Source organism: Sander lucioperca, chromosome 17 (assembly GCF_008315115.2).
Source record: "Sander lucioperca isolate FBNREF2018 chromosome 17, SLUC_FBN_1.2, whole genome shotgun sequence".
NCBI classification, from domain to species: Eukaryota; Metazoa; Chordata; class Actinopteri; order Perciformes; family Percidae; genus Sander; species Sander lucioperca.
In genome coordinates this window covers 4,550,408-4,575,303 of record NC_050189.1, presented here as the reverse complement: position 1 = coordinate 4,575,303, position 24,896 = coordinate 4,550,408, and the positions used below count along the sequence as shown (strand labels likewise).

The 24,896-nt window shown below is 39.7% G+C and overlaps 1 protein-coding gene across 2 annotated transcripts in view; it reads left to right on the top strand.

The window, feature by feature from the left end:
* Positions 1–22,902, top strand: part of stim2b (stromal interaction molecule 2b) — a 50,499-nt gene extending 27,597 nt beyond the window's left edge. The window contains exons 2-12 of one of the 2 annotated variants that reach the window (XM_031289914.2): positions 279–409; positions 12,327–12,438; positions 14,197–14,308; positions 16,225–16,340; positions 16,518–16,695; positions 16,856–17,033; positions 17,503–17,664; positions 18,902–19,002; positions 19,689–19,927; positions 20,031–20,220; positions 21,436–22,902. In XM_031289914.2, the coding sequence (XP_031145774.1) occupies positions 279–409; positions 12,327–12,438; positions 14,197–14,308; positions 16,225–16,340; positions 16,518–16,695; positions 16,856–17,033; positions 17,503–17,664; positions 18,902–19,002; positions 19,689–19,927; positions 20,031–20,220; positions 21,436–22,063 (2,147 nt within the window). In that variant the 3' untranslated portion in view covers positions 22,064–22,902. Of the gene's footprint in view, positions 1–278; positions 410–12,326; positions 12,439–14,196; positions 14,309–16,224; positions 16,341–16,517; positions 16,696–16,855; positions 17,034–17,502; positions 17,665–18,901; positions 19,003–19,688; positions 19,928–20,030; positions 20,275–21,435 lie in introns of both variants that reach the window. The other variant, XM_031289913.2, reaches the window with a different exon arrangement.
* Positions 22,903–24,896: the final 1,994 nt, after the last annotated feature.

Here is a 24,896-nt window from a genome sequence, read left to right as displayed (position 1 = left end):
TACAAAATATGTGCAAAACACAACCTCATGAAACTACAATGGTTGCATAATTATCCTTTGCTCTTTTAAGTTGGCTGGTACCATCTCAGATGCAGCTATATAGTTTATATACAGCTGTAACTTAAAACGACACAACAACGGGGAAGTGCTATAATTGCTTTTCTGTTTGTTCCTGACACAATAATTGGACATGTAATCATTGTGTAAACTTCTTTGGGCTGCTTGTTAGGTTTCACCTGACCCTTTACCTCTGACCTAAACCTTTTTGTCCCCTGTAGACCCCTGTGTCATAGTGATGCCGCCATGCATGGGCGAGGACGACCGCTTCAGTCTGGAGGCGCTGCGGCACATCCACAAACAGCTGGACGACGACAATGACGGGGGAATAGAGGTCAACGAGAGTGTGGAGGTGAGCTTTGTGAATTTACATTTTGGATTTGCGGTGTTAAGGTGACACTCAGGTTCAGCGTGCCGCCTGAAGACTTGTGACAAAAGTCACTTTTAACCTTGGCACCCGGGTTGTAAACAACCTGGGGTCAGGGGGTTCAGGACCTCCTGGAGGGGCAAAACCTATGCAAATGTCATAATTATTAATTATATTTATTGTAACAAAATGTCGCTTAGCACTGCCCAAGACAATTGTGATTGGTTTAAAGAAATGTCAATATACCAGAGCAATGTTTTTCTCCCATCCCGGAATGCTGTGTGGACTAGCCAGACCCTCCTCCGAAGCGCTGTGGAGGAAGGTCTGGCAATGTGAGACTACTCAGGCTGTGTTTCATATTTGGGATATTTGACCACAATCACAGGCTACTTTTGTAGGACATTAGGTTAACCAAACCAAACTGCTTTTTGAATGTCTCTAGTGTTAAAACAAGAATACGTGTCTTGTCACTTTTGAAAGTGGATGACTACATACAAGTGAATATTTCGTTAACAGTGAGTCACAGCTTGTGGCAGTGTGTCAGGCTTTGTAGGTGCCCTAAAAGATATATACATTTCAATATTGAGCAGTTAGACATCGGAGGACAGAACCAAATTGGTGTTAAACCTTTTTGAAAATAAGAGACTGATCATCAGAAACACACAGAGATCCTTGGCGGCATTTTTACTGACATGATGCTATAATATGAAACATAAAATATTTGATATCTGTTTATTTGGATTTTTAATTTCTATGCACATTCAAATATATACATGTAGGGCTGCAACAAACGATTATTTTCATAGTCGATTAATCTGTTGATTATTTTCTTGATTATTCGATTAGTTGTTTGATCCATAAAATGTCAGAAAATGGTGAAAAATATGGATCAGTGTTTACCAAAAGCCCAAGATGACGGCCTTATTTCAGGTAGAAGGTTTAACAAACTCTGAGTCTAACCCTGAACTCTGAGTTGATTTACCCTGAGATGGGAAACTCAGAGTTTTCGGTTTCAGAACAGCTGATATGAGTTGGTTCAATCAACTCAGAGTAGGTTCATGCGCATGCACCACCACAATAAAAAGGCAGCACGAATGGAGCTATGATACTATGATTTACCATGGTAACAACCACAAACAAACGGGTCGGCGGAAATACTCATGCGCACATACAGCGAGTTAAAAAAAAAAAAAACAACACAGCGGCTTCTGCAAAAGAGAGAGAATTTGCGTGGGAGAAATTGCTGCTAGAGTAAATGTGTATATTCCAATATAATGTATATCATATTTAATCATAAGTATAGCCAAATATTACTGGTGAAATGGTATTGAACCTATAATGTATTTCATTTAGGTGCAACACTGTGTACGAAAAAGTACTTGGCCTACGCTACTATTCTGAGGCTGCAGCACCATTATCAACAGAATTGTAATCCATAATCTTTTATTTCAAAGCGTTTAAATCATTCTCCTGCAATACTGTGGAACTCCTTTTAAAAACGTTTAAAACACGTTTCAGAGCGAGTCACACTCTTCTGACGGTGCTTGCTATACAGTGGCTTTACTAAAATGCTCTGCATCACCAATGTTGTAAAGATAAATGCCGTTTGCAAAAAACGTAATGCGACACAAATAATCTGCTGGGATGTAAGAGTGTCACGTCTAGTCTTTGTCACTAGAGGGTGACGTTAGTGATATGAGGATGGATAAGGTTATGTAGCCTAGGCTACATAACTGATAGACTGGGAAGAAAAATTATACCGCTCAAATAGAAAGTTATAAAAAAATTAAAATGTCGGGGTTTCAATATCATCTCCCGACATATAACACCCTGCGAAGTAAAGCAGAAGTAAAGCAGCTTCTTCATCAACGGGATCGTCGACAAAAGGAAATGCCGTGTTTTGAGAAATAATACATTTTATAGTCTGCCTAACATAGTTAATAAACCAACAATTTGTTTTAATTCATGCCGATAACAAACTGCGCTAAAATGTGCCTGATACAGACTGAATGAATGAATGAGGAAATGAGAGAGCGCTGTGTCAGAGGGAGGAGACTGAGAGAAACTCAAGGTTTCTTGAAGAAAACCTGCTCCCGACCAGGTTAGGTTCACAGGCTCAGTTACCATAGTAACTGACTCTGAGGTTAAGTTACCTCTCTTTCTGAAACAGAAAACCCAGAGTTACCCTCATCTCAGGATTAACAAACTCAGAGTTTTCACTAAACCTGCTTTCTGAAATAGGGCCCAGGTCCTCAAATGTCTTGTTTTGTCCACAACTCAAAGATATTCAGTTTACTGTCACAGAGGAGAGAAGAAACTAGAAAATATTCACATTTAAGAAGCTGGAATCAAAGAATTTTTACTTTTGTCTTAAAAAATTACTCAAACCGACTAATCGATTATCAAAATAGTTGGCAGTTAATTTAAGAGTTGTAACTAATCGATTAATCTTTGCAGCTCTATATACATGAACATATGACAATCCTGTCCTTTGCAATGCATAAAACTAATATCATGGGACAAAGGCCTTCATTTGAGATTTTGTGCTTTTCATATAAACCTAAAGCACTTAAAGACCCATACAGTTGTTGTAAAATCTTTGCTCGTGGTGTGTGTGTGTGTGTGTGTGTGTGTGTGTGTGTGTGTGTGTGTGTGTGTGTGTGTGTACGGACGGTGTGGAGAGACGATGGACAGGTTTCTGTGAGTGACTAGAGGGATAGAACTGATATCTGAGAGCACTCTGACCTGCCGTGGCCTCTGCATGTCTTGTCTCTTACGTTAAAAAGAAACCCCTCGGGACCATGTTCAGTGTGTGTGTGTGTGTGTGTGTGTGGCTGTGTGTGTGGCTATGTTGGCAGGAGTCATTTTTAACTGGCTGAGAAGTGCTGGTGTTTGAAACATACCCTACAGGCCTTCTTTGGCCCCTCAGTAAAGAGCTGGCCGCTGTATGAGTCGTGTCTAAAGACCCCTGAGGGCTGCAGTGTTAGAACTAGGCCCCAGCCCACATGAGTGTGATCTGCATCTGTGCATATATCACTAATGCCTGTATGTAATGTACTGTATAGGAGTGTGTTTCACATTGCCCCCTACTCTGTTTTCACCCTTTATATGGGTTTCTTTCCAGCAGTTGTTTTTGGCCGCTGCTCATTACTGAGGATTTCAAGGCTTCTTTTTTGGGCTCCGGCGGCGGACGGAGCAGGGTTTCATAACATGATGGATGCTCCTTTCACCACATTAGTGGCTGTCATTTTGTGTGACCGGGAGCGTGGCACTGAAACAAGTGGATTTTCACTGTCAGGTTAATTGATATTAAGTGAAAAGTGTTGATGGTTTTAGTCTCACACGTTTGGAGAAGCTGTATACAGGGCTGTCTGGGTGGTGATAAAGTTGCATGAAGGGCAGCCATTTAACTTGTCACTTAACAATTGACTTAAAATCAGAGGTGTATAAAGTACTAGAGACCCATACTTGAGTAAAAGTACAAGTTAGTGCTCTATCAAAAAAGTGACTTGAGTAGAAGTTGAAGTGCTCTTTAAGCACCCCACTTAAGTGGAAGTACTAAAGTATTCAGCATTTTTTGTACTTAAGTATTGCAAGTAGTTTATTTTAAAATGTACTACTCAAGTACTAAAAGTAAAAGTACAAGTATTGTGTTATGTAGTTATTAAAGAAAGCAGTCAAATTTTGAATATCATATTGTTGGAGTTCAACTTTTTACTTGGTATTAAGGCAGTCACAAGCTGTACATTGCTGGATATATAAAGGAAATTTCTGAAATAAACCCAAAAAGGTACATTAATGTCACAGCTGTTATAACTACTATTATCTGATACAACAGTGGGTTATTAATCACTTATTAACAAATACTGAAATAAAATGTGTGATGTAGTGGAAAGTTAGCAAGCTAGCAACATACAGATAAACTAGCAGCTTCACATCACAGGGTCAAACAGTTAACATTCAGGACTCACTGCAGACTCAAACAACTCAGGAATAGTTTAATCTGCTGCAACAATAGCTAAATAGAAAGAGTACAAACTTACATCGTCTCTGACTTCTGAACAGGCGACCGTAATGAAAAGAAACACGACGCGGTCTCTGGGATTTCTTACGTAACTAACGTAGCCGTAACTAACGTAGCCGTAACTAACGTAGCCGTAACTAACGTAGCCGTAACTACACACACTGTGACCTCCACAGTCTCCGTAGCATGAGGAATTCACAATAGTAACGAGTAACAATGCAGCACATAAAAAATCTATTGGAGTAAAAGTATTAAACTCATCGAAAATATGTACTCAAGTAAAAGTGGAAGTAGGAGAAAAAAATAATACTCCAGTAGAGTACAGATACAGCTTTTTAGTACTTAAGTACAGTAGTGAAGTAGTTCTACTTCGTTACTATACAGCTCTGCTTAAAATGTAAATAATTCTCAAATTCACAATTTTTATGCAGCTTTAAATCAAATAAATACCATCTGAAATTATGTTCAAGGCTTTCTGGCCTAAACAATGTCAACTGAATTAAAAATGTCAGAAGGTCAGGTTTAGTTTAACTGGAGTTTGATCCCTCACTCCTTCTGTCCACATGCCGAAATGTCCACGAGCAAGCTCAAAATGTGTTTGCATATGGGGCAAAACAAATGGACCCATTTACTGTCCGTTTCATTACAATGCCCGTCTTTTCCTGGCAGCGATGACTTGAAAGCAGTGACACAGTTTTATGAGGAAGTGTGGGGTCGTCACCCCACTCGCCCGTCTGCCACCTGGTTGAAACCCCACACTCAGCCAACAAAGATCTCACTGGCACTTCTTGCCTTTCCCTTCTCTTATTCTGCCCCCTCACACCTTTATCCCAACATTTGAGAGGATGACTAAGATGAGAGGATGCACATATTTGTAATGTTATAGCCGTGGTCAGGATATTCAGTGCATTTCAGAGATTCTTATGCTGATGGTAAAGATGACAGGAGGTCAGTGGTGCTATATGGTGACAATGACACATGTTGACAGCATGTTAAAGTGCTACTTCTGCTACTTGGGTGGAGTTATATGCTTGCAGCACCTGAGAAGCCCCGAGCAGAGAGTAGCAGTGCTTCGCCTTTCTGAGAATATAGTTCCCAGTTTGTATATGGTTAGAAGATGGCTGCGTCTCATGTGACCTTGTTATTTGTACACGCTATGACTATACAAATCACAACATTTAATAGGAACATGTTGGCGTTATTTTGTCACTTATTCGGAGCAGTAGGCTAGTTAGAACTGATACCTCCAGGATCTGTGCTAGGCTAAGCTACCGGTGAAGCCGTCGGACAGAGTTACAACACGCACGGAGATGAGAAGGGTATGTATGGACTTATCTAACTCTGGGGGTTACTGTGAATAAGCTAAAGTCCCAATAAGTTGGCATGTTCCTTTAAGCAGTAAAGGAAATGACATATACCAGTAAATATTTTGCACAAAATATAAGAAAAAGCCTGTCTTTAAAGTCCAATTTGATGGAGGGTGAAAAAGAACAACACATTGGCATGTTGTTCTAACGCAACCCCCTTAGTCGAGGTCTTAACTGGAAGATTTTATTTTCCATAGAGAAGCCTATTTCAGCTAACATGAGCAGTTTGTTTTTGCAATGTAATTTTGAAATACAGCTTTCTGTAACCAAATAGAAAGTGGCCTTATCAGTGAGTTACCTGGTAGCACTGAAGCATAAAATTTGTTTTACCATTAAAAGTCCTCTGTAACTTAACAACAATCAGTGTTGCCAAGTTAGAGGGAAATGAACCCTCACAGACATATTAATACCCATGTTTCACAGTTTATATCTCCACACACAGATAAAACACACACAGATCATTTAGAGGTTGCTGAGTCATTGTTATGAGGTGCACTGGTCACCACAGCATCTACCTGTAGCATGTAACCACGGTTACTGACTTTGATTGCTATTAACAACTTCACCATTGGGTCGTGTGGTTAGTTGTAATGGAACACCCACACAAAAAGAGTACCCATTAACGCATACTTAAACAAATTAACACTCTGCAGTGGTAAAGCTAAAAAGTTCCTCAGTTCTCTATACAACTACTGTATGTGTGTGTGTGTGTATATATATATATATATATATATATATATATATATATATATATATATATATATATATATATATATATATATATATATATATATATATATATATATCACGTCACAGAGTTATCAGTCAGGACATTGCACAAAAAAGGCTTTGGCTGCTTTTGAAGTTGATATTTGGAGTGTCGTGGCAGAACACAAATAGCTCTCTAGTGAAGCAAACGACAATAGATTTTTGTCAGAATCTGTCAAGGTTGATTTTATTTTATTACCAGCATTGCCATACACTCATGATTATATACTATATTTGAAGTTGTGTGAAATTAAGTGTATTTATAATCTGTGCCCAGAGGTTTCCCAGACAAAGATTTTGGGCCCGTGTCTCAGATCAAAACTGTCAAATCTTTCTCTCCTGCCTGTCTGCATTAGCCTAAATAAATACAAACCAGAAGCTTGGACCTCTTGGCGACGTGTATTTATAGTCTCAAAATGAATCACTTTTTGAGCATCTGTAACTTGACTACCGTGGAAGAATTTAATTGGGAATCAAATACAGCTGTAATCCTGTTGAACATAATCTTGCCTCTGATTAATCTATGAGACTAGGCGTCGCCTTGGGTTTTGATTGACGTCCGAAGGTCTGTTGCTGAGCATAGTCACTGGGGACAGCAGGTGCACGTCCTCTCCTCGGGGTGCCTGGGCTGCGTGCTGCCCGTCTGCCAAGGAGGCGCTCAGCTGGATCACGTTCCATCACTTTGAAATTGCAAGAACCCAACACATGTCACAATAGGGGGCGATGGCACTGCTTCTCTGTGGTGTGTGTACTTTATTAGTTCTTGACAGGCCATGCATAACAACTTGATGGAAAAATTAGGCTTGCATGAGTTCTACATCTGTTCGAGCCTACTGTATATATAACTTGTGTTTAGTCGGGTATGAACAGAAGAAACTTGAGGAGGCTAATTGACCGTCTAGGTTGTATCTATAGAAAGGAGGTTCAAGATGAGGTTTGTTGACTTGTCTGGGAATGTTTGAGAGAGAAGAGCGTAATTATTTATGAGCTACTACTTTGAATGGGACAAAGAACTTGTGCATTAAAGGGTCGGTTCAATCAAGTTACACAAAAAATACATTTCTTTTTCTCTAAAGGCCCTGACACACCACCACGGAGACGGTCGGCTGTTGGTGGACTTGTTGGTCCAAGTTGGGCAATCGGTGAATGTCTGTCGCCCTAGTTCTTGCTGTGTGTCCCACAAACTAGTTGACCCTCATCGGCTTTTTTGTTGAATTAATTGTTGAATTGGCGTTGGAACTGATAAAGTTACAGCTTTTTGTAATTTAGACCTTCTAAAGTGATAAAGTACAGACATTGATTGATTTTTTTATTTATCTTGAATAAACGGTATGTTGTAATAGAAAAAAAGGAAACAAAACAAAAACACAAAGATAAAAACACAAACAGACAAATCAGCTTCCACCAAAGAAAACGAAAAAAAGATAAGTTTGAGAAGGAGCAGGCGAAAGCATAATGCTTATATAGTCCTGCCCCTACTTCACAATATCATATTATTACAGATAAATCAAATAGATAAGATATGCATATACAGCATACAAAATTGTAGGTCATACAACACTTAACACTTAATACAACAATTACAATACAACAACATACAATTATACACTTACATTACATTTAAATTCCTATATTCAGGGTATAATATGGCTCTGTTAATATCTATACCTCTCTGAGAAGAACTTCCTAAAATCAGGAGTTGATTTTGTGTCACAAAGTCCCTGAAACAGGTAGTTTTAAAATGTCTAAAAACAGAACACGTTATGCAAAGACACCCACTTAGATCTTGGGCAAAGTAACAAAGGCTTCACTGAAAACCAGGAAAAGCACGAGGAAGATCTTATCATACGAGTGATGGCTTTACAATTGAGTCTGCCCAGCTGTCATGTGTGATAAATCAGTTGTGCTCCAAGTAGTTCACACATTTCATAAATCATAACACAGCATACTTTTTGTCCCAAATTTATAACAGATTGATAATAATTAATCAATCTAATAACCGACTGCCTGCAGTTTCATAGGGTTTGATTAATGTTGAGGTGTGCATTGAGTAAAAGAAAATAATTTCCTGTTCATGATGGATGTAATAACTTTCAGTAAATTAGATGAGTAGATTTGGACTGATGCAGTAGATATAAGGGGTGAATAGAGTCACATTCAACTGTTGGAGAGAGCAGAGGCTCATGGGAAGAGTCTTGAACTCAGCCTGCTCCCCACAATCTGGAATCTGACTGAAACAAATATGTCTTTGTTTGCTGCTGTGTGTGTCTGACCATGTGTCATACACTGTCTGTGCTAGGCCTCTGTCTGTATAATATATGTGTACGTATTATTGTCTTTTCAGGACTGACTGTTGGTCCTGACTATTGTCACTCTGTCTCTATCATACAAAGTGTAAACACAATCTTGAACTACTTTACCCGTTTTTCTTGCAGGAATTTCTTCTCCTTTGACATTTCAGTAGGCAACACACCATGGCCGCAATTATCACAGCTATCACACTATCTAAACTCTTAGCCATAGAGGCCACAAGGCTCCCAGACAAAGACCTATCTTTCCGTGTGCGGCTCACCACATATTTAATGACTCCATAAAGCATCACAAAGCTGTCTTTGACCATATGCAAAGCTGCTTCGCCAGTCCGCCCGCAAAGTTTTATAATAAGATGGCAGCACTTGAACTAATTACATTCACTTTGAATACTCTCAGTATTATTTTTTTAGGTAAAGTAATCTGTATTTAACAAGTGCAAATAGTGTACTTGGATCATTTGGACCTTATCTGTTACACAGTATGTCTTTAATTAAGTCATTAGTTGTTGGATTTCAAACAAGAAAACCTGTGGAGAAGTAATAATTAACACGTCTGCACTAAAATATTTACCACATTTACCCCAGTTAACTTGAGATGATATGACAAATGTTCTACTATCTGAGAATAAAATGAAGACATTGAAATAATTCACAAATGTACATAGACAAAACTTTTTCAAAAAAATAGGTTTCTTTAATGGCCATAAAGAGACATTTTTATTCATCAAGCCTTCTCTATTCTTGTTCATTCATCAAGCCTTTTCTATTTTTGTTCATGTGCTCTGGCAAAGTTTGCATCTTTGCCAGCAGGACTCATAAAGTACAGTGAGCATTGAAGGCTTTGCAAGACATTTGTTTGGACTAGTATTGCACACATTGTGGTCCCTCCAGTGACTCAGCAGTTGGTTCCTTTAGTTGGTTCCTGGCTTTACGTCAGTGAGAAAACTCATTTGCATTTGTATTGAGTAAAAAGAAGGAGAAAACACTGTGCAAAGTTTTCAGGCCTCTCAAGAGTATTTTGTCGACCACTGATGTAGTAAAAGAGCTTTTCAGAGCCTAAAAAACCTTTTGATGTGGGTGAACACAGGGTACAACTAAAGAGTTGCTATAGGATTATTTTAGGTCAGTCAGTCTACCACTATGTTCCAAACTAAAATATCTAAACAACTATTGTATGGATTGCCATGAAACTTAGTGAACACATTCATGTCCCCCTCATAAATTTGGTGATCTGGTGAACATGGCACCTACTTAACATCAGCATGTTGGCGTTGTCAAGCAGCGCTGTGCCTAAGTACAGTACAGTTTTGAGAGAAATAAAAAAACTACAGATTTTTTTTGTTCACAAAATTGTCACCAACACGCAATTGTCTCCCACCCAAAGAAACAATTTGATATAGGGATTCAAAAGGTTTTGTTGTGGACCCAGGTTCCGTATGAATTGCCTCGCATCTACAGTGTATGTTCACATGATTGGCTATGAAAGGGCACATAGGGTTGAATGTGTGCTCCAGTATCCTGCACCAGGTTTGTTTGTGAAGGTTAAATTGGACTGCTGATAAAAGACACTTTACATCTCCGGTTGGCACTCCCTTATGCCACAATCTGGAGATTCCGATTCAGCCAAATGCAGGAAGAGGTCTCGTGGCATGGACACATCCAGGCATGAATTATACCGACATTGAACAAGCACATACATTTTCACCCTTTTACAATGTCCAGTAATCATTTTTGATGTAATATATGCCAGATTTTGTGTTCACAAAGCATTGCTTGCACAGTTTTTTTTCCTTCCCATCTCTTGAACATGTGTTGAGAATGTGAGTGCATGTGCCAGAAGTGAAATTTACAGAGGACATTCAAACACTTCTTGATCACAGCAAGATTTGTTTTTTAGTGCATTCAGTGCTCCAAACATTGGTTGCCTCTCAACTCCAGACTGCCATTATGTATTCAATGTCATACTCACAGCTCTCCTTTCAGACTCTCTGTGCACATAGCATTGATGTGTGAACATACTGGTGGATTTTAAAAAATTACATTTATGTCATGATGAATGCAGTTGTCCAAGATGTATCTTCAAATGCTTTTAGGACTATTTCAAAGGGATTTGGTCTAGTCAAGCATTTATGATAACGTCTGTCTCAGCGCAGGCACATGACATTTTTCAAGCTGTGTTGGAATCTGGGTGTGCTGATCTATCAAGTCAGATGTGAAACTCATTGATCTGTAACTATTGTGATTCACGATGATGTGAAATGTCAAAACACCCTTAGCTGCAGCTTCAACAGTCACTTTTACATGATTTAAACTACTGTAGTCTTTCTATGTTGCTGATGGGTTTTCTCAGCTCTGAGTTTGTAGCACCTTTTTGTTTGCTGCTGAGTCTGACATGAACACTGTACTGCCTGTACATGCTAGCGCTACATACAGCACATTCAGCTCCCCACTGATCACTACTAAGGTTGACAACACAGGAACTTTTAACTCCTCTGTAAATTTACGCTTTTGCTTAGGCATCTTAACTAGTGATTCTACCAGCTAAGCTATTCTCTATGTGTCCCTTAGCAACATTAAATGTATGTATTATATTTATATTAGATTTTTGCATGCAACTTCAGCATAGTTTATCAGTAGTCCATGGAATAAACAAACTGATTTGGGTAGGTTTAATGTAGGTATTAAGACATTTTTAGGAATTTCGTTGGATTAATAATTTAGGCTTTCAAAAGAGCATATGTTCAGATAAAAGGAGGTACATTTAAGGAATAGTTTAACATTTTTGGGAATAGGCTTGTTTGCTTTACTTATTAAATTAAGGGGTACTTGTAGAGGTAATAGCTTCTTTTATTTAATCACAGAAACACACTTGAATGTGAAGTCAGGTCATATAAGGTTGTACTGACACAGTAATACTATGAGAGCTGAATGTAACGTTGGTGTCTCTCCTAAAGCAGTTAAATCTACACCTAAAGCTTACACATACACGTTCTTTCCCTTGTTGTTAAGGCTGTTGCTGTTCTGGTAATTCTTTGGTGGGTTTGATTGCTATGGCTTTCTCTGTATGGGCAATTAGTTCTGAACTACCAAAGGAGGACAGCCGGAAAGGCACACACATTCACACACAGGTGGAAGTGGTGCCTCCGTCATAGGTCTCTTTCTCTTTTCAAAGTCCCTAAAAGGAAGAAAGGAGAGTGAAAAAGAATGTGTGTGTGTGTGTGTGTGAGCAATCCAAAGCCAGACTTTTAGGCAAAGCTTATCCTCTACAGCTCTCTGTCAAAACCACACATGGACATACACAGACAAGCGCAGCCGTCTGCATCTCCCCCACAGTTCTTAGGATAAAACATTTTAAAATGCTGCAAACCAACAAAGTTGGGATGTTTCTATAAAGCCTAAAAAACTCAATCCGATCTCTTTTTATTTTCTAGTTTATAATAGAAGACATGAAGCAGCAGCAAACCAACAAACACAGCAACCTGCACCGTGAAGACCAGCACATCACTGTGGAGGAGCTGTGGAAGGGCTGGAAGACCTCTGAAGGTAAAGCAAGAGAAGTAGAATAGACTTTACTGTCATTACACAAGCTTGTGTACAACAGAATTTGCTGTGCCGTACCTGAATATAAAAGTACAAAGTAATAAATACACAAATAAATACTCTAACATACATTCGTGCACATCCCATCGTCATCCCAGTCAATACATATATGAACAAGCCTATTAAAAGCATGTAAACAGTATTGCACGGGTTGTATTATTGCACATATAGTTCATGACACCATGGTGGGGAAATGTTTGATTTTGTTAAGTTCAATGATGGCTTTTGGATAAAAACTGTCCAAATGTATCTGCCCCACGGTCACTAACACAAATGCCTCTACATTTTCTGTCCTACATACAAGATGATACAAGAGAAAATAAAAAAATAAAAATTATAAAGAATAACAAACATACATAAAATATAAACTAAATTCCCAGTACCCCAATTACAAGTTTTGTTTGTTGGAAGAATCATTTATTCACAGCAGTCCCATCTTACCTTCCCCAGGCTGCATAAAGAGCAAGGGACACACATTACTACATAAATATACCAGATGACATGACAGGTGTGGTTTCAAATAAGTAATCAGCAGCAGGTAAGTCATCCTCTTGATGCGGTGGTTTCATAAGCCATCTTCCTTGACGACCCCTTTGGCAGGATCCTTGTCAGCACCGAAAGTGACTTTTTACCAATTCTCTAAAAATTCAAGTGAACTTTTGCTTCAAGGGCTGCAGGAGAATGTCAACAACGATCTACACTCAAGGTCATATTGCCCCACAGAATGTAACGGAATAATTTAGTGATATAAAAGTATAAGTAAGCAGACAGTCATTTAGGGTTGAGGGCTTATTTAGTCAAGGGAACCATCTGAGATTCTGAGTAAATGATAATTCAGTTACTGCTGTTATTATAATTATTAGAAAGCTTGTGGCAAGTGCTTTTCATTTTATTTTTGCTCAAACAAACTTTCCCTGTAAATGGCACAATGAAGCTTGTAGATTTAATTATAGTATTGCAATTAATACATCTACAAGTTGTTTCCCCCACGTTCCTCTCCTTCTCCTGTTTAAATTTCAGATGGGGACAGCAATTGACCCAGAGTCCTCTTCTTCTTCTTTTTTAACACATCTGTGGTTTATCTTCAAACACTCCTCAAACACAGTACTTTAGGTACTTTTTAAGATTTTACACCAAAAAACATACGCTTGTGAAATGAATAAGCATTGTGATACAGTAGGTTAAACCAGTGGTCAATGTGTTGTTAGAGGATTACCAAAGAGTTATTCCCCTCTAAATGTCTCAGATGGTTTCATTTGAATAACTGTTCAAAGAGGTAAAACTTGACAATATTTCATAAAAGTAAAGATTAAAGAAAGTCCCCCCAAAACAAGTATAAATTTGTTTATCTTATGACCTTTTGGAGGGGGTCCGACCCCTAGGTTGGGAACCAGTGGATACAACTGCCTAATGGTATATAAAGTAGTTAAAACTAGCTCCACCTTGACTAGATACAACAGCAACATTCTGCTTAAGCAACGATGCATTTGTTAACCTACCTAATGATAACAAATATAATGTATCAGTCACAAGGACTTTTATTGGTAGTTTTACTGAAGTAAAGGACCTTATTATTTCTTCCACCACTATTTATTCTTAACCGTCTGTACTCTGTGAGTTGCTCTTGATAAACGCATCAGCAAAGTGCTTGACATCAAAGTATTGATGTTAATCGTTTCCCTTTTCTGTTTCCTGATTCAGTCCACAACTGGACCGTGGATCACACAGTGCAGTGGCTGAAGGAGTCTGTGGAGCTGCCGCAGTATGAAAAGCACTTCCGGGACTTCCGGGTCACGGGGAACACTTTACCTCGGTTCGTACCGCTTACCTCACACAATTCCCTCTTCTCACTTCTCAGTTTGTACATCCTCGATTCCTTTCCTCGCCTCCTCTCTTCGCGTCTTAGTCCCTCCTGCCTGAGATGTGAGCGGAGGAGGCAAAGGAAGAGACCTGAGGAGAGAGGAGTCAAGGCTACAGGCATTTAACGAAATGAGACATCTGTACTTAGGAGCCGTCATTTTAAAGCAATGTCAATTAAATATGATGTCTGGCACATCTGATGGTTTGTATACTCCAGCTGTGTGTGACGCCTCTTTTATCAACACGGGTGCCGAAATAACTTCCGCAATGGCTATACCTGTGCATCCTTGCTCATAGCTCCTCTCTCCTCGAGATGCATTTATGGAATTGAGACATCCTTCAAGATGGCGCCCGGAGATCGATTTCCGGGTCACAGGCAGGAGGACGGAGGAAAAGAGGAGGCACAAAATAGAGACATTAGAAGAGCCTAATGTCTTACTCACTTCATCGCTTACAGGAGCAGTGCATTCCTGTTCTCCTTCAGTGACGCTGATAATAAGATAACTGTTCATTATAATTGTTCTGCATTTTAACGACAATGTTACAAGTGCTTCATGTCATTTCTTTGCCTCTAAATGAGATGTTTTGCTTCGCTGTTGGTGAGCAGTGAAGTGTGTTTATGAGCAGCAACACTATTATGATCTCTGTTACAATACCCAAAGGCACCTTCAGTTTTCATTACTCTGTTTAATGCTGCCCACTGCTGGTCATAAAAGGCAACACACAGGGAAAAAGACATAAAAGAAGTAGATTGCTCACCTCAGTGTCTTCGTTCCTCTATTGTTGTATTAGAAAAGGTTTCTTACTGCTTGTAGACATTTTATTTTCAAGGCCAGATCACTTGTCGTCACATTGCAATCTGTAAATGTTTTTTTTTTTTTTCCCCCCAGAGTGATGTGCTTGACTTTTCCTGCCCACTGTATAGTTAATCCAAATGTCTTAGTTTAGTATTTCAAAGCTTGTAGAATATACCCAAAATTCCTAGTAAAGATGAAATTGTTAACAAAGTAATCTCAGTGCCGACATCACAGAAGAAACTCAGATGTTGGTGGGGCACTTGTGGAATGTGACTCGTTGCAAACTGCATGTACGGCATGAGTAGACAGAGGGATGGGCAGCCGGGTTATTGAGGGGTTTCATGTTACGCCACAGGGCACATTGGCGCTGACTCATGAAGTGATGTCAGAGCAAGGGGTACAGTTTCCACAGGCTGCCATGTTGTCTGAGTCTTTAAGATGGTGGTGGTGGTGGTGAGACGTCAATGAAAACACTTTACTACTGTTCACTGTGTGTGGTGAACAGTAAGTGAAGAATTTATTCTTATATAACTCATTCAATCACGGATCTTTTTATTGAGCTGACCATATTCTTGCAGTTTCAAAAGTGTTTGCTCTTTAACCACCCTTCCAATTTCAGCACCAGAGAACACTTTTTCTCTTGTGTTCAAATTCTTTTAGTGTCAAAACAGACTGGCATCAGGTCTTTTTCAGCTGCGTTTTCTACAAATCAGATCACTGGCCTCGTTAATACCCTAATAAATTGGAAAATTTTCAGTAGGCTTAGTAAATGCTCCCCTAAAACTGCAAAACTTTAATCATCATATACATACTGATGCATTGGTATTACTGATATGAGTTCCTATAATGTTTTATTCAGTCTGCAACCTTTAACACCATCCACAATGTTTATCATTACATTTAACCCTGCGCTAAAGTTAAAAGAAATTCTGTCACAACACATTAAAAAATGCTAAGGAGTTACAGACAAATACTTAGGACAAATCTAATGCACACTATACACTAAATCGTTCAACTGTGTAGGAAGTCACTCAGTATTCAATGCAGATTTTTCTTTTTCTCCATATTTCAGAATAGCGGCAAATGAACCGTCGTTTATGTCGATGCAGCTGAAGATATTAGACCAGCGGCATAAACAAAAACTAAACCTAAAGGCACTAGATGCAGTGCTTTTTGGCCCTCCTCTCCGTAAGTATGCAACGTATTTCAAAACCAAAAACATATCAATTAGACCATTGCTATTCATGAATAATAGCTTGGACATTTGTTGTGCCCATACTCTCAGTTGTTGCAGCCAGAACAATTACATGAAACAGCATTTGCTAAAAGCCACCTATCGTTTCCCGTTCCTCTGTCCCTCCGCAGGTCCACAACATAACTTGATGAAAGACTTTGTCCTGATGGTTTCCATAGTGATTGGTGTCGGGGGCTGCTGGTTTGCTTATGTGCAGAACAAGTGCAGCAAGGTACACATTTCTCAGATGATGAAGGATCTGGAGAGCCTGCAAAATGCTGAGCAAAGCCTGTTAGACCTACAGAGCCGGTAAGAGAAGCAAACGTTTCAGATGTGCACATATATAATGAGCTAGGGAAAGAAATGGAGCTTAGATTTTCCCTTTCTTAGCTTCTCCACCCTGTGTAGAAATTATGCATGTTAACATTTGACTAAATGTACATTTTGTGTTTTTCCTCTCATCTCCCAGGCTGGAAAAGGCTCAGGAGGAGAACCGGACGGTGGCCGTAGAGAAGCAGAACCTCGAGCAGAAGATGAGGGATGAGATCAATGGGGCCAAAACAGAGGCTCACAGGCTTCGAGAGCTGCGAGAGGGTGCTGAATGTGAACTCAGCCGTCTCAAATATGCTGAGGAAGAGCTAGTACAGGTAGGGCTTCCCAGACTGCCTATTGCCCCTGAATGCCTCTGGGAAAACAGATGTATCATTATTCAAACGTTAAAATGCACCATATCTCCATATTTTACTGAAATGGTCAGTATATTCACTGTATATGCATGTAAATGTATTCATTACTGCTGCTAGAACACCTTGAAATAAAAGGATACATTATTCTTCTTGTTAAATTCCACAAAATACCTCCTTTGCATAACAACAAGATGTTTCCATTTCTCATCACATAAAAAATACAGCAACTATATGTCAGAGAGAGTTTCTCTCTGTAAGGAGTTCTCGACTCGCAGACGAGCCAGTGTTGGACTCATTTTTACACAGTAAATGCAGTTCATTTGAAATTTGCCCCAAACTTAGAGCATTTGCTCAATGATCTCGTGGGAAAAGTTTTAAAATATTTGACAGGTAAATTAACCCGACCCTGGACGCTGTTGCTCCTGTGTAGGTGCGAAAGGCCCTAAAGCGAGCAGAGAAGGAGATGCATTCGGAGCGCTCGGTGCCTGAAGCTCTCCAGAAGTGGCTCCAGCTCACACATGAGGTGGAGGTTCAATACTACAACATCAAGAAACAGAATGCTGAGTTTCAGCTGTGCATCGCCAAAGATGAGGTAACTTAATTTATTGATTTATTCATTATAACATAGGATTATAAAGCAGGTAGGGTTGGTTAGCAATGTTTTACACGTTACAAGGTGTTGAGATTTATGTGATGTGTGATGTTCAGCATGCTCATGAAAATTACTGAGTGAAAAGAGGTCAAGCAGAGAATTTTACTGTATTTAAATTTGAATTGTGGAATGAATGTATTTGATTTCAGGTACTTTGTAAATGTTAATAAAATTGTGTGAATTTGAAAAAGATCACCTTACCTTAGGTTTGACTTTTCTAAGACACATGTCCATAGCTGAAAGAGACTTTAATGTCCTGAGTGTTGACTGGCAGGAGACAACTTAATATAAAAAGCTGCCAAAATCAAACCCTACCCTCATCGCTTTCACAAACTAAAGTACACAGAGCAGTGCCTTGCTCATCTCTTCTTGTCTCCACATGGTAAAAGAGCACTGAATCATGTTTACTGATACTATCAAGTGCTGGGCTGCAGGGAGAGCTCAGCACATTAGTCTGCTCTCTCGTAGACAGCCAGTATTGTTTAAAAGCAGTGTAATGGCAAGTAGTGTAAAATATTACTAGTGTACTATTTTGGCAGAACAACTTAAGAGTGAGGTGGATCCAGTCTTCAGCTGAACACCTAAAATGGAGAAACGGAGACAAAGGAAGTTGAATGTGAATCAGGAAATTTTAAATTAGTTTTAATCACATTTCAAGCCATTGGATTAATTTCCAAGTATGATTTCAAACTTACATTTTTTCTAATTCAACAGTTAAACATAAGCATGATAAATATAACTATGTTTTATTCTGGCATTAACAGCAGAATTAATATAATGAATGGTTCCATTTTTCAAATTTGTTTTTTTTAATGTGGCCAAATTATGTCTATTTTTCTTACTTTCTGGCCAAACTTGGGCTGAAAATTCACATCAAACTTTCAAGTTGGGGTGGACTAAAAACAGATTGCTTTTTTGATTAATGAGTTGACATCAGCCACGTTTCTATTTGTTGTGACCTGAAATCAGGCCTGTTGAAGAGCTGTTTACAAACCTGAGAGCCTCATTAGCGCGGGTTACGGAAAAATTCTTTGGGGCCATTTCCACCTGGTTATACTGTAGATGCAAATTCCATTTGATACAAAAACAACGGTATCAGGAACCCTTAAAAAACTTTTGTAATTGAATTACATCTGACTAATAATAGATACGTGTTTTGTGTTTTTTTTTTAATTAGGCAGAGAAAATAAAGAAGAAAAGAGGTTCTGTGTTCGGAACCCTTCATGTAGCTCACAGCTCATCACTGGATGAGGTGGACCACAAGATATTAGAAGCAAAGTAAGAAACACACACACACACACACACACACACACACACACACACACACACACACACACGATGTTCAGATGTCATGTTCAAGATATTGATGATGATCAATATGTCACTAAGCACAGCAGCTGTAGTGTTGTTTGCAGTGTGTATTACTTTTAGATGTATATGAATATATGGCAGAATCTGCTGATAGATAAAATGAGGCTTTTGGTGCCATTTTACAGCAAATTTGCGTTGTTTGTTCAGAGCTTAAATTCTTTAGTACTCACCTTATTAGAAAAAACCCAAGCACTGACAATATCTGACTGTGTTATGTCAAGTTCACACATTTGACCACATAATGCTTTTACATTTCTTAGGTAGACACCCAAACCTTTATTCCAGATATATTTAATACAGTCTTGTATAATCCATGCTCTGGCACTGAAATAAATAATTCCTTTGTGTTTTTAAAGCCAAAAAGGAAAAGGAATGACATTAAAGAGAGAACAAAGTTGAATCTTCTGCATGACTACTTCAATAGGCACAAGTCCAATATCCTAATATAACCAGCAGGCTTGTTTGCCAAAACTCTCTGAATCCTGACGAATCAAAGCAAAGACGGCTTCTTGCTGGGTCTAAAACAGGAACACTCAACGTTTGCTCGATACAAGTGTACAGTACCCCCTCCTCACTCACTGGTGTTTTTTTAGGAAAGCCTTGTCAGAGGTAACGGCATGCCTGAGGGAGCGGCTGCACCGCTGGCAGCAGATTGAGAAGCTTTGCAACTTCCCTGTGGTCAATAACTCGGGGCTGCCAAGCCTGACGGCCAGCCTCTACTCAGACCACAGCTGGGTGGTCATGCCGCGAGTCTCGGTGCCTCCCTACCCCATCGCAGGAGGAGTGGATGACCTGGACGAGGACACGCCTCCCATCATTCAACAGTTTACATGTGAGTGAGACGACAGAGGATTTTGCGACTGCATAAATTAATACAGAAAAATGTAGTGAAATAAAATTATATCGCCGTTTTCGCCTCCTTGACTTTTCCCCAGCAGCCACAATGATCCGGCCCTCGCTGAACCGCAGCAGCAGCCTGTGTCGTTCCCGCCGGAGCCTGCTGAGCTCTCCGCAGTCCTCAATGATGTCCCCAGACCCCGACCTGCTGTCCATGGCCAGCTCGTCCCTCTCCTATCGCCACGAGGCAGACGACGAACACATCATGTTCAGCTCTGATAGGAGGGGGTATGTAGCGGTGGCCGGAACGCCGCGGAATGGTTTTACAGTTTGGACTCACAGGTGTTTTATTCAGACATTCACACTGATGCTTTACGCTTGGGGGTTAAACGGCGCCATTTGTTACCGGGTCTAGTATGTGGAGGATGCATGAATTACCTCTACTGGAACCTGCACTATAATTAGTTGATGTGTAACATAATTAATTAGCAAGGTCTTGCAAATGCAGGATCTTCTGTCCACTTTAATTCCTGCAGTTTGTCCCCAATTTGCCTTACTAATGTGTCAGTAAAGACTAAACCCCAAGAAAACTCAAAAAGTTATATTCATATTAAATGGTTAAATGGTAGTCAGTAATTAACGAAAAAACATTTAGCAACACAAAAAAACAGCAACATTTTTAATCGTTTTAAATGTGTAACTTTGAGGACTTGAGCACCTACAGGATACGTTTTAGTTTTGCATTATGAAATAAGAAGCTCTTGGGAATTGATGCCCAAACTACTTACTGTAGTAAAGCGCTAGGATATATTACATAATGCAATAATGGGACAATAATTTCAGCCTCTCAATATTGAGAAATGTCACAGAATCTTTGTACTTTCTAACAAATATAGTTTGCTTTGGGACCAACTATCTACTGCCCTCTGTGCATTGTGTCCAGTATGTACCCGGTCATCTCCAAGTTCCCATTAAGTACAGAGCACACAGGAGACTATACCGCACATGGCACCCTCAATATATCCCCAGAGACCGACCAGTGCTCCTAAATTAACTAGCCCCAAGTTTTTTTTGTTAAATAGTTTATGGTAATTTGATTAAGTGTAGAAAGTGTTAGAAGTAGACACAGACACAAGGCCCCTCTACAAGAAAGGGCCACAAAATTGCAGCTCTCCTTCAGTTTATATTGTGCTTAAGTTGTACAAATTTCCTTAAAAATGTGCAGTTGGCCTAATAATATTACCAAAACCAGTTGAAATGAAATGAACCAGTTAAATTCATATGATTATTTTTCAGATTTTGCTCCTTGGTGAGCTGTAAAAAAAATACACTCGGAATGGAGGTTCACGCTAACCTTCATGCCAAATTAGCTGCATTTTGAAAACTTTAAAATGACAGAAAGATATTTTTGTCAAACCTTTTATTATTTAGGAAACTATTGATTGCTCTCATTTGTTTGCCTATCTGAGTTGTGACCGTGGTACATCTGTACTCCTCTCTCAGGGAATCGGCTCAGGAGGGCAGCTCCGACACAGACTCTCTCAACTCCTCCATGGGCCGAAAGCAGCCGCACAACCCCTGCACACCGGGCTCGGACACCCTGTACCGCAAGATCTCCCGCGAGGAGCTGCTGCTGTTCAGCCAGAGTTCGGAGCTTCCTGCGTCTAACCCCGCCACGTCCCACACCAGCAGCAGCAGCAGCTGCAGCAGTCTCAGGGACTCCACACCTCCTCCTCCCACGCCGGCCCCCACCCCCTCCGGCCCACCCTCCACCTCGCCTTCCCCGGCCTTGGAGCACCACCCGTTTACACAAAGAGGCTCGCCAGACCTCACCCGCATTATACCCGAGTCCCAAAGTCTAACCTTCTCACAAGGGAGCGTCACCTCTCCCACGGGCAAGGGCATGTACAACGGCATCCTGGAGAAGTCCTACAGCTACGGCCAGCTGCCCGCGAGCATGCTGCCCAATGTGGGGCGTAACACGTCCCTTACCTCCTTGGACTCGGAGGGCCGGAGCGTGGGAAGGGAAACCAAGCTCCAGAGCACCTCCTCCCAGGACTCCAGCGACAATGGAGAGAAAATCAAGCGCTCCTCCTCTAAAATCAAAAGCTTATTTAAGAAGAAAAAGTAAAACCTGCAGAGTGAGATAGTGAATGAGCGAGAGAGCGATAAATTAAATATAAAGAGTTGTTTTTGCCCTAATACTAAAAAATGGACATCACTGTAAGCTAAAACATTGAATTTTCTCTCATATTTTCTTCTTTTGGTCATCAAAGATGGAATGTAGCTCGGTCTGTGTGCCGTTAAACGCCTCAGACTGGTAGCCTTATTTTTCAATAATGCTTTTTTATTTAGTTCACTCGTAGCCTCACAGGGAAACCTGCAAAGGTCAAGGAAAAGTCAATAAAAGGTCAAAGGTCATGATAGTTGTCATCCGAACAGCCAAAACACATGACCTGTTCACTGTTTTCTATTAATTTTGGTTTGAACCAAAAAGTCACTGTGTGTAAGGGTCTAAAGGTGTTTAGTACAGAATGATGTTTGCTGTTCCTACTGAAAGTATTTAAATCACACTTTCAGTAGTGACAGCATCACATGCATATCACCAAGAAAAACAGGTCATAAGATTTCTTAAAAACACAATTTCGTCAGTTTCTTTCCAAAGTGTTCTAGCTAATCCTCTCCTTTCAGATTATAGATTGCATCTTGCGAAGTGTTTAAGGTCCCTAACTCATGTACTTGATTAATTTCCTTCAAAAAAAAAAAAAAAGAAATCCTGCTAAGTTTGTTGCACTACTGCTTTCCTGGTATTTTGGGAAAGAGCCGCTGCTTGCGGAGTACATATTGAATAAAGATATAGAGATGAGAGAAATACATGGGCAGCGACAGTGGAGGTGCAGCACATAATGCCAGAGCCAAAATTATCTGATGCGTCTTCAATGCCACTACTTATTGATCTTTCTATATATATATATATATATATATATATATATATATATATATATATATATATATATATATATATATATATATATATATATTACACTTTGTTTTCACACAATTATGTTATTATAGATGTTTTTAAATAGATTTATATTGGTGGGGGTTCCTACTGTATGAACTGATCTTTACTGAAAAAAGTTTATTGAATATGCAGATTTAACCCGCACCAGTGATTGTCCCTGTAATTTAGCTGTCTCTTAATACTTGATTTACTGTGTCCTGTAGCCATACCAACATACCATTTCCATTCTTTGTCTTAAATACCCTGTCTCCTTGTAACATTTGGTGTCACTGCCAGATTTTGGTCAAATTCTTTGTGCAAATAATTCTTTTTGTGGTTGGAGTGCCATGTTAATGCCGCATTTAAGGATACACGAGTGCCAGGAAGTAAGACAGCCTCTGCTGTACGGTGACTATTTGGCCTCTACCATCTTTGCCTCACGTTTTTTTTTATTTTTTTTATTTTTTTTTTTTTATAAAGACAAACACTAAGGATTATCTGTTCATTAATGGAACTATTTGATCCAGATCTGGTTGTTACACCAACACCTGCCCCCCTACCACACACTAAGCTCGAAGCAGACCCATGCAATACGGCCCCGTTCCTGTTCCTCACCTCTGGGCCCGCACCGAGCGCACTGATGTCAAGAGCTCCTGCTTCACACTGTGATTTCTGCCTTCTTCCCTTCATTCTGGACCTGGCTGTCCCTGCTGCAGTTTAACACGACGGGGGCGACACAATGAAATGTCGGGGGGAGGGGGTGCCTTGTACGAGGTGTGTCTGGGTGACAGGATGACACGAGGATCCAGTGGCTTCTGTTTTAAAAGGAAAATATATATAAATATATATATATATATATATATATATATATATATATATATATATATATATATATATATATTTAGAAGATTGTGGCAATACAGCACACAATGAAGGAAATAGAAGACAAAACTGCAAGACGAGGATATATGAATGTTTACGAGACATTAGGGGTTTTTTGCAAACATTTTGTGTGTGAATATTTGTATACTGTAGAAGAATTAATAAAAAAAAAAAAAAAAAAGGATGGCTTTGGAGATGTTTCAGAGTCATGTTTGCTGTTTGGTTCATAGTTTTCTATATATTTGGAAACAAGAGTTAATAATTCATTAACTGCTCTGTGTAATTGTCACTGAGCAAATGCATCAACATTCTCAGAATCTCTAAACTTGAGCCGTGACTTGTTTCCTACAGAAACCCGTCCTGGCCCTCCATTTGGAGCCTACATCCTCTTCACAGCAGAGCGCAGAAGTGTGGGGGAAAACATTCTGACACCCCATTTATCTTGGGAGTGGGGAAACAGTGATACACAGAAAAAAGGCATGCATGATTGCTTTATCAATATAAAGTGAACGTGATGAAACTTGAGTTGATGGTTCATCAATTCGGTACATAGGAGGGGAGCGGGACCGTCTGCCGGTGATGAATGTGTTGTTGTGGCATTACTGTACACAGCTACAGCCTTTCCCACCGGCCAGCCTTATTGGCCCCCACCTCATAGTTGCAGTTACTGAGTTGGCCACATGGTGTCAGCAGCGCATCAAGGGAAAGCAACCACATGAGCCACTCCCTGCAAGTGAAAAGCTACAGTGTCAGTGGACGTTCGGTTAAGACTGACAGACCGGAATCAGACTTGTTTTTAAGGTTTACAGTAAGAGCTTTCATGGACGTAGGATTAGCCAAAACATCATCTTGTTTCCCCGCTGCCCCTTTGAAAATGTACTTCCTTTAAGCACATAACCTTAAATAATACACCATCATATCCAAATCACAGATATCCAGCCCAGTTAATCCAATATACGATGAACAAAGTATCCAACATTGCAAAAATATGTAGGTTATTCAATTAGTTCGTTCCCTTCAAAAGCTTTACATTTTGAAATACAGGTAACACTACATCAAAGGTACATTCCCCAGCAAC